The sequence below is a fragment of the Ostrea edulis genome, chromosome 8 (genome assembly GCF_947568905.1).
Source record: "Ostrea edulis chromosome 8, xbOstEdul1.1, whole genome shotgun sequence".
NCBI lineage: Eukaryota > Metazoa > Mollusca > Bivalvia > Ostreida > Ostreidae > Ostrea > Ostrea edulis.
The window spans coordinates 53,700,737-53,718,120 of record NC_079171.1 but is presented as its reverse complement, the minus strand read 5'-3'; the positions used below and the strand labels follow the sequence as shown (position 1 = coordinate 53,718,120).

The window sequence follows — 17,384 nt, the reverse complement described above, 5'->3', positions numbered from 1 at the left end:
TTTGGTGATGTTTCAGGTTTTTTTTCTGTTGTTTTAGTCTGATTGGGGGATGTTTCAGTCAGATATTCTGTTGTTTTAGTCTCATTGGGTGATGTTTCAGTCAGATTTTCTGTTGTTTTAGTCTGATTGGGTGATGTTTCAGTCAAATTGTCTGTTGTTTTAGTCTGATTGGGTGATGTTTCAGTCAGATTTTCTGTTTTAGACTGATTGGGGGATGTTTCAGTCAGATGTTCTGTTGTTTTAGTATCATTGGGGGATGTTTCAGTAAGATTTTCTGTTGTTTTAGTCTGATTGGGTGATGTTTCAGTCAAATTGTCTGTTGTTTTAGACTGATTGGGTGATGTTTCAGTCAGATTTTCTGTTGTTTTAGTCTGATTGGGTGATGTTTCAGTCAGATTTTCTGTTGTTTTAGTCTGATTGGGTGATGTTTCAGTCAAATTGTCTGTTGTTTTAGACTGATTGGGTAATGTTTCAGTCAGATTTTCTGTTGTTTTAGTCTGATTGGGGATGTTTCACTCAGATTTTCTGTTTTAGTCTGATTGGGGGATGTTTCAGTCAGATTTTCTGTTGTTTTAGTCTGATTGGGGGGTGTTTCAGTAAGATTTTCTGTTGTTTTAGTCTGATTGGGTGATGTTTCAGTCAGATTTTCTGTTGTTTTAGTCTGATTGGGTGATGTTTCAGTCAAATTGTCTGTTGTTTTAGACTGATTGGGTGATGTTTCAGTCAGATTTTCTGTTGTTTTAGTCTGATTGGGAATGTTTCATTCAGATTTTCTGTTTTAGTCTGATTGGGGGATGTTTCAGTCAGATTTTCTGTTGTTTTAGTCTGATTGGGGGGTGTTTCAGTAAGATTTTCTGTTGTTTTAGTCTGATTGGGTGATGTTTCAGTCAGATTTTCTGTTGTTTTAGTCTGATTGGGTGATGTTTCAGTCAAATTGTCTGTTGTTTTAGACTGATTGGGTGATGTTTCAGGCAGATTTTCTTTTGTTTTGGACTGATTGGGTGATGTTTCAAGCAGATTTCAGCAACAAACTGACAAAATGGCATAAATCATTTTTGGGGAGGGGGGGGATATGAAATGCTACATTATATAACTGGTTCTAGGGTTACAAAACTTATTAGTGTGACTGGTCGACAGGGGATGCTTACTCCTCCCAGGCACCTGATCCAACCTCTGGTGTGTCCATGGGTCTGTGTTTGCCCAACTATCTGTTTTGTATTGCTTATAGGAGTTATGAGATTGATCACTGTTCGTTATTTTCTACTTTATAGGAGTTATGAAATTGATCACTGTTCATTATCTTCACCTTTATAGGAGTTATGAGATTGATCACTGTTCGTTATTTTCACCTTTATACGAGTTATGAGATTGATCACTGTTAGTTATTTTCACCTTTATAGGAGTTATGAGATTGATCACTGTTCGTTATCTTCACCTTTATAGGAGTTATGAGATTGATCACTGTTCGTTATCTTCACCTTTATAGGAATTATGAGATTGATCACTGTTCGTTATCTTCACCTTTACAGGAGTTATGAGATTGATCATTGTTCGTTATCTTCACCTTTCATAAGCTCACCTTTGATCTAAATGTCTTTTTTATTCACAATCTCTTCCTTTTATAAGAGTGACGACTTTGATCAGAATTTGATTAGTTCCAGTCCTTCAGCCCTGACTACAGGTCATCCAGTCACCATCTAAAAGCATTGCCTGATAATGACTTATGTAGTGTGACTTGGATGGAAGGCTTGGTAATAAATGACTACTGTGTAAAGAGTTCACTGGTCAGGAAGTAATTGATTCATCCCCTCCCCCTCTTTGTCTTGTACCCTGGGGATGTCAATCCTAAGATAGTAAAGAAATGTGTAGTTACTGCTGCTCGAACACACATTTCACTTACACTTTTAGACTCTAGGGTCTTTCATTCCTGTATCACGATAACAACTCGAGGATCTGTCAGCCCCTTATCACGATAGATAAAAACTGAAGGGTTTTCAGCCCCGTATCATGATTAAAACTTGGGGATCTCTCAATCCGTATCACGATGAAGAAAAGCTTTTTTTCTTTTTCATTTATTTAAACTATACTTTGTGAACAAAATATAGTTTAAATAGATGAAGAAAAGCTCGAGGGATTTTCAACCACGTGTCACAATGAAAAAACCCCATGCAACTCACTGCTGAGAGTCTTTGGTGTCGTACAGGGGTCAGAAATTTGTGATGCGTCATGTACAGTGATTGTTGTCTTGATAATATGGAGTGAAAAATATTCGGAAGGGTGTAAAACAACACACAGACAATCACACCCAATGTTGGGAATTCTTATTAAGCTACAGGACATTTTATCAATGGGGATTGTAGAAAATAAGATTTTAAGTTTTTTAGAATCTAATGAGAAAAACTATTTTTAGGATCTTATGAGAAATATGGAGGCTTTCCGGATATCATATTTTCCCTGACGCAGCTACAAGAGCTATATTTTGGATATCAGGGAATCACCATGGTGCCATTGGAACTCAAGGCTTGGCTCAAACTGAGGGTGATGGACCTACAGCACTGCCCTCTACTGGAGACATTGTCCTCAAGACTGGGATTTCTGCCGGAACTGAAAAGTACGTATAAACATTGCAGGATACCCCCTGTCTGTGAAATTTTACTTCTTTATTTGAAATCAAATATCCCTGTTTGTGAAATTGAACTTCCTTGTATGAGTTTGAGCCCCGTTTGTGCCATGGCCAAGTCAAACCTAAAGACGTAAATATATATACGTAGTGATTGCTCCTTCGCCAAACGCTCTACATTTTAAAATGAGAATCACAATTTATTGGATTTGACTTTATTGAAAGAGGTCCTGTGTCACAGCAGGCATTGACACATTAAAGGACCTTCACTGCTATGGCCCTGAGCGTCAAGCATACATGTAGGTCTAAATTTGTGGTACTTCACTTACAGCTGGTAACGTCCCAATATGAGTGAAAAATTCTCAACAATCAATCATCCATCCAATCTGAGTTGTTACATGCAAATTCCAGTTAAAGTGATGAATGGATGATTAACCGAGTCTTAACGTAACTCATGTGAGTTTTACTTTTGTAGATGTTAACTTGCGACACTGCCCCTCGCTTAGGACCCCTCCTCATGAGGTGGTCAGTCGGGGCTTTTCATCGGTCAAGGCATACATGAAGAGGCTGGCCGGGGGATTCACAACCTGTAGGCGGACCAAGCTTATGTTCGTGGGTCTGGGAGACGCCGGTAAAACAAGGTAATCAAAGTACTAGGAGTACTGATAGACAGAAGCATGGAGACACAAGTAAAACAAGGTAAAAAGGAATTAAGTATGGACCAACTTTATGTTTGTGAGTCTGAGAAATGCTGGTAAAACAATTAAGGTAAAGGGAAGTAATTAAGTAGTTACTGGACTTAATAGAAGGTAGTAAAAACTTGCTGGAAATAGACATTGTATATGTTAGAAAACAGGTGATTGGGCATGATCCAAATTTTAGGTGACTTTAGGAAGATTGTGGCAGTACTTGAAATATTGTACTCCTGCATGGAATCATTATATTTCTATATTTCTACCCCCTGCGAACGAAGTTCAGGGGGTATATAGGAATCACTCTGTCTGTCTGCCCATCTGTCTGTCTGTGCAGATTCGTGTCCGGGCCATAACTTCTTTGATCTTTGACATAGGCATACCATATTTGACACATGAGTGTATCACCATGAGAAGATGTGTCGAGTACCTTCATGACTTCCATATGACCTTGACCTCAAGGTCAAAATTAAAGGTTTTTACAATGGATTCGTGTCTGGGCCATGACTTCTTTGTTCTTTGACATAGGCATACCATATTTAACACATGAGTGTATCACCATGAGACGATGTGTCAGGTACCTTCATGACCTCTATATGACCTTGAACTTTGACCTCAAGGTCAAAATTGATTATAGGGTTTTGACATAGTCATACCAGAAGACATGGGTGTATCCAGGACTCGAAATTAACATATGCCCGTCAGTCTATGACTGGTTAAAAGTCTGACGGACTGACTGACATTTGTTTTTGTCAGTCCGATGGGACTGGTTAATTTTCTAAAGCATCATTTTGGAAAATATACTTTTGAAATTTTATACACACATTTGGCATGCTTCAATCTGAAGATATCAGACGAATCTGATTCGTAAATATAAATCCCACATTTAAGTGTTACAATATTGTCTGAGGCATATTGAGTTAAATTTCATTTTGATAACATTAACGAAATATGTTTAATTATTTCTGGAAAACTCTGTTGGACTGGTAAATTCTTCTGCGGACTGGTTGAAATTATACCCCATCATTCCAGCTGGACTGGTGACATAAAAAGTTAGCTTCAAGCCCTGTGTATCACGATGAGACTATGTGTCATATACATTCATGACCTCTTTATGACCTTGACCTTTGATCTCAAGGTAAAATATTATAGGTTTATACCATGGATTTGTGTTCAGACTATATCTTCCATTTTCTTCTACAAAGGCATACCATATTTTGACACTCAGGAAAGAGGTAATTTATACCTATTAACAACACCCTTTGGGAGATTGGAATAAGTGGGGGGTATTGTTAGTGAGCATTGCTCACAGTACCTCTTGTTATAATTTTACACACATAGTTGGCAATATGCCAGAGGCAATTCAAATTTTAACTATATTCTTGGGTTTACTTCAGAGGGTTTTTTTTCCTAACGGAAAAGGCTGAGCTATGTTCAGATTTTTGTTACTGTAAAACATTATAAAGGGCATCTTATACCAATATGAATAGCAAATAAACCACGTCACTTTATAAATTATCACAAAGGGCACATAACTCTTGTTACATTATAAATGACAAATAAATCTTTTCCCTCTGTAAACCATTATAATTGGCAGATGGCTCTTGTCACTTTACTAAAATTAGGACTGTGGACTGTAGGTCAACTGTACTACAACCATATAATGTGTTTATTCTAAGGAAATATTCCCAGGTGTGTGTCACTTTAACATGGTAACCATCACGTGGGGATCTGGTTTGAGTAGGTCCTCAGTACCCCTTGCTTGTCGTAAGAGGTGACTAAATGGGGCGGTCCTTCGGATGAGACCGCAAAAACTGAGGTCCCGTGTTACAGCAGGTGTGGCACAATAAAGATCCCTCCCTGCTCAATGGCCATTAAGCGCTGAGTATAAGCCTAAATTTTGCAGCCCTTCACCGGCAGTTGTGACGCCACCATATGGGTGAAATATTCTCGAGAGGGACGTTAAACAATATTTAATCAATCATTAACATGGTAACCAAGCAAACCACAAGAACTAAAAAGTATGTCAGCTCTGACTTGTCAAGTGCCACTTAATTATACTACATAGACAGTGTTTTGATGGACTGTACCCGGAGATTGTTTGAGTGTATATTATCAGATAAATCAAAAAGATTGAGAACACTGTGCCTGTAGTGTAAATAGTATCGCAAATCAAGGATACAGCACACACACTTATAATGAATTCATGCTTACAGTAAAACACAGATACAGCAAACACACTTATAATGAATTCATGCTTACAGTAAAACACAGTTACAGCACACAAACTTATAATGAATTCATGCTTACAGTAAAACACAGTTACAGCACACAAACTTATAATGAATTCATGCTTACAGTAAAACACAGTTACAGCACACAAACTTATAATGAATTCATGCTTACAGTAAAACACAGATACAGCACACAAACTTATAATGAATTCATGCTTACAGTAAAACACAGATACAGCAAACACATTTATAATGAATTCATGCTTACGGTAAAACACCGTTACAGCACACAAACTTATAATGAATTCATGCTTACAGTAAAACACAGATACAGCACACAAACTTATAATGAATTCATGCTTACAGTAAAACACAGTTACAGTGAACACACTTATAATGAATTCATGCTTACAGTAAAACACTGATACAGCAAACAAACTTATAATGAATTCATGCTTACAGTAAAACACAGATACAGCACACAAACTTATAATGAATTCATGCTTACAGTAAAACACAGATACAGCACACAAACTTATAATGAATGCATGCTTACAGTACAACACTGATACAGCACACAAACTTATAATGAATTCATGCTTACAGTAAAACACAGTGACAGCACACACTTATAATGAATGTATGCTTACAGTAAAACACAGATACAGCACACAAACTTATAATGAATGCATGCTTACAGTACAACACTGATACAGCACACAAACTTATAATGAATTCATGCTTACAGTAAAACACAGTTACAGCACACAAACTTATAATGAATTCATGCTTACAGTACAACACTGATACAGCACACAAACTTATAATGAATTCATGCTTACAGTAAAACACAGATACAGCACACAAACTTATAATGTATTCATGCTTACAGTAAAACACAGATACAGCACACAAACTTATAATGAATGCATGCTTACAGTACAACACTGATACAGCACACAAACTTATAATGAATTCATGCTTACAGTAAAACACAGATACAGCACACAAACTTATAATGAATTCATGCTTACAGTAAAACACAGTGACAGCACACAAACTTATAATGAATTCATGCTTACAGTAAAACACAGATACAACACACAAACTTATAATGAATTCATGCTTACAGTAAAACACAGATACAACACACAAACTTACATGTATAATGAATTCATGCTTGCAATGAAGTGATTTTCATTCCCTTTAGTTTTAAAACATTCATTATAAACTGATTGGAAATAACGAATAATGTTTATAATGAATCAAAATTGTTCATCCCCCACACTTCACTATTAGCACTTTTCGTTGAATTACGTTTATTGTATAAAGATAATTATTCAATGTATGAACATTTTTTCCGTATTTTAGTTTACTGAAGGCACTGACTAGTTCTTCTAAGAAAACGTCAGGGACCCAGAATGCTCAGCTGACGGACGGAATTGAAATCAAATCGTGGAAGGTGACGGCCCCCGATAAAGGGGAGATAACGTACTCTGCGTGGGATTTTGCTGGACAGACGGTGTACTACAATACACATCAGGTTTCTAGCTTGTCTTCTCCCGTTACTTGGTGTTAATGATAATTCAATTTAGTTGGTTATATCGTTCTTTGTTTTATGTATGTGGCCTCCTGTTGTGTGTCCAGGATAGGCAGGTTGTATTATGATGTGCAACAGTACAATTAGGAAAGAAATTTCATTTTTGAAACATACATGAGGATATTTACTGTGACGCTTTAGGCCTGCATACTTCATGAAATTCATTTGTTATATTTACATTCTATTTTCATTTCTGTCAGAAAATTCTCAGCCGTTGAAATAGATGTACTATAATATTTATCAAAAATTCATACGTGCATTGTTTGCAACTACTACGCATTCAAGAAAAAATGGCAATCATAACAATTCGTCAAGATATCAAAGGCAAAAACATTGATCTGTAAATGTATACATGTGTTGATTTGTCTTGCATCCATCTGTCATAGCCTCTAGGTCAGATATAAGCTACTGATTAGGGTAGAATCTGTCAGATCCCTCTCCCTCAGATATAAGCTACTGATTAGGGTAGAATCTGTCAGATCTCTCTAGTACTGATTAGGGTAGAATCTGTCAGATCTCTCTAGTACTGATTAAGGTAGAATCTGTCAGATCTCTCTAGTACTGATTAGGGTGAAATCGTCCTGACCAGTTAACCGGCCCCATTTATCTCCAGTTTTCATTTTCGTCTCTCAACCTAATGGATTGATTGTACTATTCCTGGTTTAAATCTAGCCTTTGTTTTTGTCTGGAGACGTAATGAATTGTGTATTTTATGGTTTACTATAACCCACTCCCTTTCAAAGAAGAGGGGCATATTGCTTTGCACCTGTCGGTCAGTCAGTCGGTAGACCACATGTTGTCTCTTCAATATCTTGAGAACCATTCACTTGATCATAATGATAATTCATGGGTGGGTTGGTTGTGAGTAGAAGAGGGCCCCTGTTGATTTTGAGATCACATGACCTAAGGAGGCTCAATATAGGGCTCACGGTGGGTGTGACCGGTCAACAGGGGATGCTTACTCCTCCTAGGCACCTGATCCCACCTCTGGTATATCCAGGGGTCCGTGTTTGCCCAACTATCTATTTGTATTGCTTATAGGAGTTATGAGATTGATCACTGTTCGTTATCTTCACCTTGCATATAGTAGTATATTGTTTCCTATAGTTTAAGAATCATTTGCACGATTGACACTAAACTTGGTACAGCAGTACATCCTAAGGAGTAGATGGTCCCTACTGATTTTAAGGTCACATGCTCAAAGGTCAAGGGTCAATCCACTCTGTACATAGGAAAGTACTGTCCACTCGATATCTTGAATTGATATCAATCAAATGATGCATGTGAATAACCCTATAACCCTATTGAATTTTGCACGACCGGTGGCATGTTTTCTGAAACATTTCTTGTTTCTAGCTGCTGTCTTTGTCTGTCAACCTAATGGACAGTATATTTCCTGGTTAGTTTTTGTAATCCTGTACTTAAAGTTTTTCCTGACATCACGAGCTGTGTATCTCCTGGTTAATCTTTGTTAATATTCTACCTGTAGTTTTTCCTGACATCACGAGCTGTGTATCTCCTGCTGTGGAACATGAGGATGGGATTTGAACATGCTGGTCTGGATTTCTGGTTAAGTTCCATCGCTTGTCACGCTCCGGACGCTCCCGTTCTAATTATAGGAACTCAGGTGGACCAGGTAAGACTTGTATTGTGATACCTAAAACGCAGAGACACAGAAAGCCATCGAGGCTGTTTACTGCGAGACACAGAAAGCCATCGAGGCTGTTTACTGCAGAGACACAGAAAGCCATCGAGGCTGTTTACTGCACATCCTTCTCAGCCCTGCATACTTTCAAGTGGAGTATAATATTAGTTACACAGTTAGTTAGTGACCTGATACCATGTATTTTTCCGTATTAGGTCACCAACTAACTGTGTATTGAATTTATCACATTGAAGACCTCCAACTGTATATATGTGTGGGTCTATATCATACAACTTAGTCTGACCAAATTGCTTCCCCATTTTGTCATGGCTCCAAGTCGAACCCGACAATAAATTACTCGCTCAATACGGATTTTTCTCTTGATATATTTTTTTCATGACCAAGATCTGACCAATTAGATTTCAACAGTTTTGTCTGAGGCGTGATAAGACTGAATCGTGATCTCTTTTGATGAACAGATTCCAATGCCGGATATTGAGGAGGACCTCATTAGGAAAGCTTATCCCCAGATCCAGGGATTCCACTATGTCAGTTCGATCGTAGGAACGGTAAGTGTAAATGTAAACAAACGGTAAGTGTAAAGTGTAAATGTGAAGTGAGTGGAAAGTGTAAAGTGAAAACGTAAACAAGTGGTAGGTGTAAATGTAAACAAGTGGTAACTATAAAGTGTAATGTGTAGACATAAACAAATGGTAAGTGTAAATGTAAACAAACGGTAAGTGTAAAGTGTAAATGTGAAGTGAGTGGAAAGTGTAAAGTGAAAACGTAAACAAATGGTTAATGTAAAGTGTAAACAAGTGGTAAGTGTCAAATGTAAATGTGAAGTGAATATGGTAAATGTAAAGTATGGACGTAAACAAATAGTAAGTGTAAACGTGAAGTGAGTGGTAAGTGTTGCTATAAACAAACGGTAAGTGTAAAGTGTAAGGGTCAAACTGTTAGTATGAAGTGTAAAGAAATGGTAAGTGTTAAAGTGTAAATGTGAAGCAAACGGTAAGTGCAAACGTAAAACCAATGTTCAGTCTGAATTGTAACCCTGAGATGACTGTAAACTTTGTGACGTAACCTATTCACATCTGTACTTTGATAACACATTTTGTTCTGATGACAACAGTCTGTTGGTTAAAAATGGTCAAGTAATAGATATTTACATGTATCTGCATACTCTATGTAAGTTTTGGATCAAGTCGGTAGTTTGAATGTTAGAGATAACAGAAAGGTAAACTTACTAGTAAAATTTGAAAGTGGTGGAATGTAAAGACAAGAGTCTGACATTTAAGGATAGTTAACATTCCGCCTCCCTACGGTAAGAATTCATTCTCAATATCTTGACTTGATGAACACAGGGCATTAAGGAGCTCTAAATTTATTGACTTGATGAACACAGGGCATTAAGGAGCTCTAAATCTATTGACTTTATGAACACAGCTAGGCATTAAGGAGCTCTAAATTTATTGACTTGATGAATACAGGGCATTAAGGAGCTCTAAATCTATTGACTTGATGTCCACAGCTAGGCATTAAGGAGCTCTAAATTTATTGACTTGATGAATACAGGGCATTAAGGAGCTCTAAATTTATTGACTTGATAAATACAGGGCATTAAGGAGCTCTAAATCTATTGACTTGATGTCCACAGCTAGGCATTAAGGAGCTCTAAATTTATTGACTTGATGAATACAGGGCATTAAGGAGCTCTAAATTTATTGACTTGATGAATACAGGGCATTAAGGAGCTCTAAATCTATTGACTTGATGTCCACAGCTAGGCATTAAGGAGCTCTAAATTTATTGACTTGATGAATACAGGGCATTAAGGAGCTCTAAATTTATTGACTTGATAAATACAGGGCATTAAGGAGCTCTAAATATATTGACTTGATGTCCACAGCTAGGCATTAAGGAGCTCTAAATTTATTGACTTGATGAATACAGGGCATTAAGGAGCTCTAAATTTATTGACTTGATGAATACAGGGCATTAAGGAGCTCTAAATCTATTGACTTGATGTCCACAGCTAGGCATTAAGGAGCTCTAAATCTATTGACTTGATGAATACAGGGCATTAAGGAGCTCTAAATTTATTGACTTGATGAACACAGCTAGGCATTAAGGAGCTCTAAATCTATTGACTTGATGAACACAGCTAGGCATTAAGGAGCTCTAAATCTATTGACTTGATGAATACAGGGCATTATGGAGCTGGAGAAAGACCTGATTGAGATTACAATGCAGCAGCCCTACCTAGAAGAGAAAATTCCTCAAGTCTGGCTCAACTTGGAGGACAAGATGTTAAAGTGAGTTGATACACTTCACTACACAGATGTTAAAGTGAGTTGTCACGCTTCACTACACAGATGTTAAAGTGAGTTGTCATGCTTCACTACACAGATGTTAAAGTGAGTTGATACGCTTCACTACACAGATGTTAAAGTGAGTTGTCACGCTTCACTACACAGATGTTAAAGTGAGTTGTCACGCTTCACTACATAGATGTTAAAGTGAGTTGTCACACTTCACTACACAGATGTTAAAGTGAGTTGTCACGCTTCACTACATAGATGTTAAAGTGAGTTGTCACACTTCACTACACAGATGTTAAAGTGAGTTGATACGCTTCACTACACAGATGTTAAAGTGAGTTGTCATGCTTCACTACACAGATGTTAAAGTGAGTTGTCACGCTTCACTACATAGATGTTAAAGTGAGTTGTCACACTTCACTACACAGATGTTAAAGTGAGTTGTCACGCTTCACTACACAGATGTTAAAGTGAGTTGTCACGCTTCACTACAGATGTTAAAGTGAGTTGTCATGCTTCACTACACAGATGTTAAAGTGAGTTGATATGCTTCACTACACAGATGTTAAAGTGAGTTGTCATGCTTCACTACACAGATGTTAAAGTGAGTTGTCACGCTTCACTACACAGATGTTAAAGTGAGTTGTCACGCTTCACTACACAGATGTTAAAGTGAGTTGTCATGCTTCACTACACAGATGTTAAAGTGAGTTGATACGCTTCACTACACAGATGTTAAAGTGAGTTGTCATGCTTCACTACACAGATGTTAAAGTGAGTTGTCATGCTTCACTACATAGATGTTAAAGTGAGTTGTCACACTTCACTACACAGATGTTAAAGTGAGTTGTCATGCTTCACTACACAGATGTTAAATTGAGTTGTCACACTTCACTACATAGATGTTAAAGTGAGTTGTCATGCTTCACTACAGAGATGTTAAAGTGAGTTGTCACGCTTCACTACACATGTTAAAGTGAGTTGTCACGCTTCACTACACAGATGTTAAAGTGAGTTGTCACGCTTCACTACACATGTTAAAGTGAGTTGTCATGCTTCACTACATGTTAAAGTGAGTTGTCACGCTTCACTACACATATGTTAAAGTGAGTTGTCACGCTTAACTACACAGATGTTAAAGTGAGTTGTCATGCTTCACTACACAGATGTTAAAGTGAGTTGTCATGCTTCACTACACAGATGTTAAAGTGAGTTGTCATGCTTCACTACACAGATGTTAAAGTGAGTTGTCATGCTTCACTACACAGATATTGAAATTTTCCAAATGTTTGATAAACTTGCTATAAGACATCTGTATAGAACCACAAAATCATGATAGTGAAATATATAAGACTGAACATTGTACCATATGTGAAACTACAGTAAAACACGGTTATAGCGACCCTTCAAGTCCAGTGAAATACTATCGTTATAACCAACTTCATTATATCCAATAAATTTGTTTTTTTATCTCTTATAGGGGAACAAATAACGTGTAATTAGCTTGAATTTGTTATAAGTGTGTTCAATATATATTGTGTTCATTATAAGTGTGTCTTACTGTACTCTTTCTGTCATAACTAGAAATTGACATCGTGATAAGCAAAAGTACTGCACCACATACTGTCCTTTGGAATGTGAAACATGAGAATTTAATCATCAGAAAACCGAGATTATGTAATCTAAACGACCTCCAAACTTTTTTATATTTTATTTTAGAAATGTACACGTTAGTTTAATAGGTACAATTGTGTTTTACTTTAGGCTGCGGAAAGATAGCAGTATTTTGACCTTTCAGCAAGTAGAGGAGATAGCCAGGGATGAGGGGATTTATCATGAACAAGACGTAAGTTCTCATATTGTTTAGGTCTTCTACACGGACGTAGGGATTTATGATGAACAAGATGCAAGTTATTTGTATTCTTTAGGTGTTCTACGCATTGTAAAAACATAGTCTTCGGGATCGATCAACATTTCATCTGCTGATATTAGATGGATAGTGAGAAAGATTTCAAGTAGTAGATTCAGAGGTCACACTGCACAACTGATTGTATTGAATGATTGTATATTGTTTAACATCCCTCTTGAGAATTTTTCACTCATAGGGAGACATCACCATTGCTGGTGAAGGGCTGCAAAATTTAGTCCTATGTTTGGCGCTTACGGCCTTCGAGCAGGGCGGGATCTTTACGTGCCACACCTGCTGTGTCACAGGGACTCGGTTTTTGCGGTGTCATCTGAAAGACCGCCCAATTTAGTCGCCTCTTATGGCAAGCAAGGGGTACTAAGGACCTATCAGAATTTAGCTATAATATGAAATTCAGGTGATTGCCACAATTAAACTGAAAAACATAAAGGTGCATGGTTGTGAAAATTGTGCTTATGTTTATTATGGGGGTAAAGGAAACGAATCATCGGAATACTATAAATTCCTAGATATACGCGAGGAATTTATCATCGTGTAATTTCACGAGAATTGTCACTCGCGAATTAGAATTACTGGCTTTTATTTTTATGTTGCTAAAATACATGGGGGGGGGGGGGGGATTGGGGGGGGGAGTCCAAGCCCCACTCATACCAAGGCCATGTCAAATACATGGGGGGGGGGTGAGTCCAAGCCATGGCCATGTCAGACTTGGAAGTCTGTGAAATAGGTAATGATTGCTCCTTCACAAAGTGGCATCTACAAGTAAAACTGAGAATCACAGCTCTTTCATGCCATGACATTGAAAACAGATGTGTCAGGTTGTGCCAGGCTTTGGCACATGAATGAACCCTCACTACTAACTACTACTACCCTGTGTGCCTTGATTAGATCTAGATTTGGGGCACTCCACCAACAGTGATGGCATTAAATGATGAGGGAAACAATCTGATGTGCTAAAAATGAGTTCATAGTGGTAACACTGAAATAAAAGAAGAAACCCTGAAATACTGAAGATCATTATCATGACAACTGTTTATAATGAATAGTCATGATTTACATGTAAATATTTTAAGATTTTACAGGAATGTCATGGAGCATTTTCAGCATTCACTGTTCTCTGTTCTTTAATTCAATTTCAGTGTTTACTAAGAGAATTTTGTGTATGTATTTTGTGTGCAGCTGAAGGAGGCAATCTCGTTCCTGGACAACCTGGGTACCATTCAGTATTTTGACACGGACTTCCTGAGAAACAAAGTAGTGGTGGATCCCCAGTGGATTGTCAATGTCATGGCCTGTGTGGTGTCTGTCCGGGCGTCTGTTATACAAGTAAGGGAAATCTGTGTGGTGTCTGTCCGGGCGTCTGTAATACAAGTAAGGGAAATCTGTGTGGTGTCTGTCCGAGCGTCTGTAATACAAGTAAGGGAAATCTGTGTGGTGTCTGTCCGGGCGTCTGTAATACAAGTAAGGGAAATCTGTGTGGTGTCTGTCCGGGCGTCTGTAATACAAGTAAGGGAAATCTGTGTGGTTTCTGTCTGGGCGTCTGTAATACAAGTAAGGTAAATTGATATGTACCAATAGGGGCTGATTGTGACCCCTGGTTATGGAACTGGCTTATCCTCTGTATAGTATCTGCCATTTTTTGGGGTAATGGGATGGGAGGTAATTGGGCGAGGAGGAGTGGAGATTCCTTTCTTATGTGCTTAAAAAAGATGAGATGAATGCTATTTTTTTTTTTCAACTTTGAAATCACTGAATGTTTGCCAAAAGTTACACTAGAAGCCAACTTGTATAACATTTTTGATTTTTGTCCAGGAAACAAAAATTCTGGGGAAGTAATTTAAAGATTATATATTTTTCAAAATCTGGAAACAAATGCAGATAAATGCATAAAATTAGATTGGATTTATTCATTATTCTAATGATATTGATTCCATGTTATGTATGCCTATGTATGTATCCGTGCTTGTTTTAGATAAATGAAGTTCAGTTTAAATACAATAATTCGATATTGATGTGAAAGATATTAATTCTACTTTCTGTGTGTAGATAATTGTCTTAATTAAGTAATGGTATGTTGCTTACAGAAAAATGATGGCCGCTTTGAACACAATCAGCTGGACACAGTGTGGGAGAAATACCCCCCAGATCTCCGACCGTGGCTCCTCAGTCTGACCGAGGAGTTTGACCTGACCTTTCCACTCCCTGGACAACCTCTTAATGTGGTACCCTGCCTCCTTCCCCTGGCACCACCAAAGGAGGTAAGTCAAGGGCCATTTTATCAAAGGTCGAGGTCAACCAACTTGCATGTTATATAGGATTCAATGTATCTTTTATTTGTAAGCATTATATTTGTGTACTTTCAGTTTGAATATGTCTGTGATGTGTAAGCATTATATTTGTGTACTTTCAGTTTGAATATGTCTGTGATGTGTAAGCATTATATTTGTGTACTTTCAGTTTGAATGTGTCTATGATGTGTAAGTGTTATATTTGTGTACTTTCAGTTTCAATGGCCTGACCTTAATCCAACAGATGACATCCTTGAGAACAAGATTGTGTACAAATTTGTTTATCTACCTGGAGGCCTTTTCAATAGACTTCAGGTAAATGTTTTGTACATATTATCTATCATTTAGTAGAGAGAGACTTTGATGTTATATAATTTATTAGAACTTACAACTACTAGCTAGGCTACAGGTGAGACTGTTCAATTTTTGTATTAACCTGTATGTGAGACTGTTTGATTTTTGTATTAACCTGTATGTGAGACTGATTAATTTTTGTGTCAACCTATAGGTGCGACTGTTTAATTTTTGTATTAATCTGTAGGTGAGACTGTTTAATTTTTGTGTCAACCTATAGGTGCGACTGTTTAATTTTTGTATTAATCTGTAGGTGCGACTGTTTAATTTTTGTATTAATCTGTAGGTGAGACTGTTTAATTTTTGTGTTAACCTGTAGGTGAGACTGTTTAATTTCTCGGATGGGAAGATGATCTGGAAGAAAGGTTCCTTTCTACAGAAAAACCAGCACCTGGCCTTGATACAGCAAGACAAGTAGGCATTGAATTATTTTATCAAAGTACTGAAAGTAGGCATTGAATTATCAAAAATTTATATTATTTGTGAGAGTAGAAACATGTGCTTGATGATTTAATAGAAATGTTTGTGTACTTTACGACCTGCAGATTTCCTATTTTACGCACGTTCTTAATATAAAGAAATTAACTCAAATTGCGAGAACATAAATCTGTGAGTGGTCTGTTGATTATAAAAAAGATTTTATGCCCACGAAATCAAAGATCGGGGCACATATTGTTTTTGTCCAGTCTGTCATTCTGTCATCCTGTCTGAAACTTTAACGTTGCTAATAATTTTTGAACAGTAAGTGCTAGAGCTTTGATATTACACATGTGACAAGACCTTTCAGTGGGTACCAACATGTTTGACCCTGTGACCTTGACCTCAGAGTTTGACCTTGTTAATAACTTTTGAACAGTAAGTGTTAGAGCTTTGATATTTCACATGAGTATTCCTTGTGACAAGACCTTTCTGTGGGTACTAAACCTTTTGACCTTGACATTTGACATACTTTTAAATAATTTGACATTAGCCATAAACTTTTAAATAGTAGAGTTTTCATATTGCACATGAGCATTTCTTATGACAAGATCTTTCTACTGGTACCAAGATATTTGTCCTTATGACCTTGTCCATCTTCGGAATTGGCCATTATCGGGGACATTTGTTGGTTATATTTTAGTGTTGAAGAAATAAAAGCGACTACTTTTATTTCACAAGCACTGCTTCTTGTGAAATCACACGATAATAAATTCCTCATGTATATTTAGGAATCTAATGTAAATAGTCCAACCCTTTAGGAAATATCAGAACATGCGTCCAATTTTTAACTGCTTTTCATTTTTTCAAATTCCTTATGACTGTAATTAGAAATGCTTTATTCTGGCCAATTACTTTCGATCACATCTCATTTGTGATACCTGTACACGTATTTCATTTTGCATAAGAAATTGGCATTGCATTTTTGGCAAGATTTATTTTCGGTAAATTGTCAAATTGCCACTTTGAAAAAGCTATATGAAGAATATTTTTCTGCCATGTCTTATTATTGGTGAAAACTAATTAGAAATAAATAACATTGGAATTATAATGTAGATCAATACAGCATATATATCATTGGGTCAAATGCTGTCAGATGTGTTTTATACCAATTGAAAGGCCGTTCTTAATTACACACTGATTTTGACTACAGATTACTTTGTTTTCTTGATCAAGATGGAGGGTTGTGACTTGTCAACAAGGGATGCTTACACCTCCAAGGC

The 17,384-nt window shown here is 37.1% G+C and overlaps 1 protein-coding gene across 1 annotated transcript in view; it reads left to right on the top strand.

Moving 5' to 3' along the window:
• Positions 1 to 17,384, top strand: part of LOC125661898 (uncharacterized) — a 140,072-nt gene that overhangs the window by 104,069 nt on the left and 18,619 nt on the right. The window contains 11 exon segments of the mRNA XM_056146460.1: positions 2,411 to 2,611; positions 3,096 to 3,261; positions 6,918 to 7,089; positions 8,636 to 8,782; positions 9,271 to 9,360; positions 11,003 to 11,109; positions 12,880 to 12,961; positions 14,222 to 14,368; positions 15,127 to 15,300; positions 15,547 to 15,645; positions 16,004 to 16,098. Coding sequence (XP_056002435.1) covers positions 2,411 to 2,611; positions 3,096 to 3,261; positions 6,918 to 7,089; positions 8,636 to 8,782; positions 9,271 to 9,360; positions 11,003 to 11,109; positions 12,880 to 12,961; positions 14,222 to 14,368; positions 15,127 to 15,300; positions 15,547 to 15,645; positions 16,004 to 16,098 — 1,480 coding nt within the window.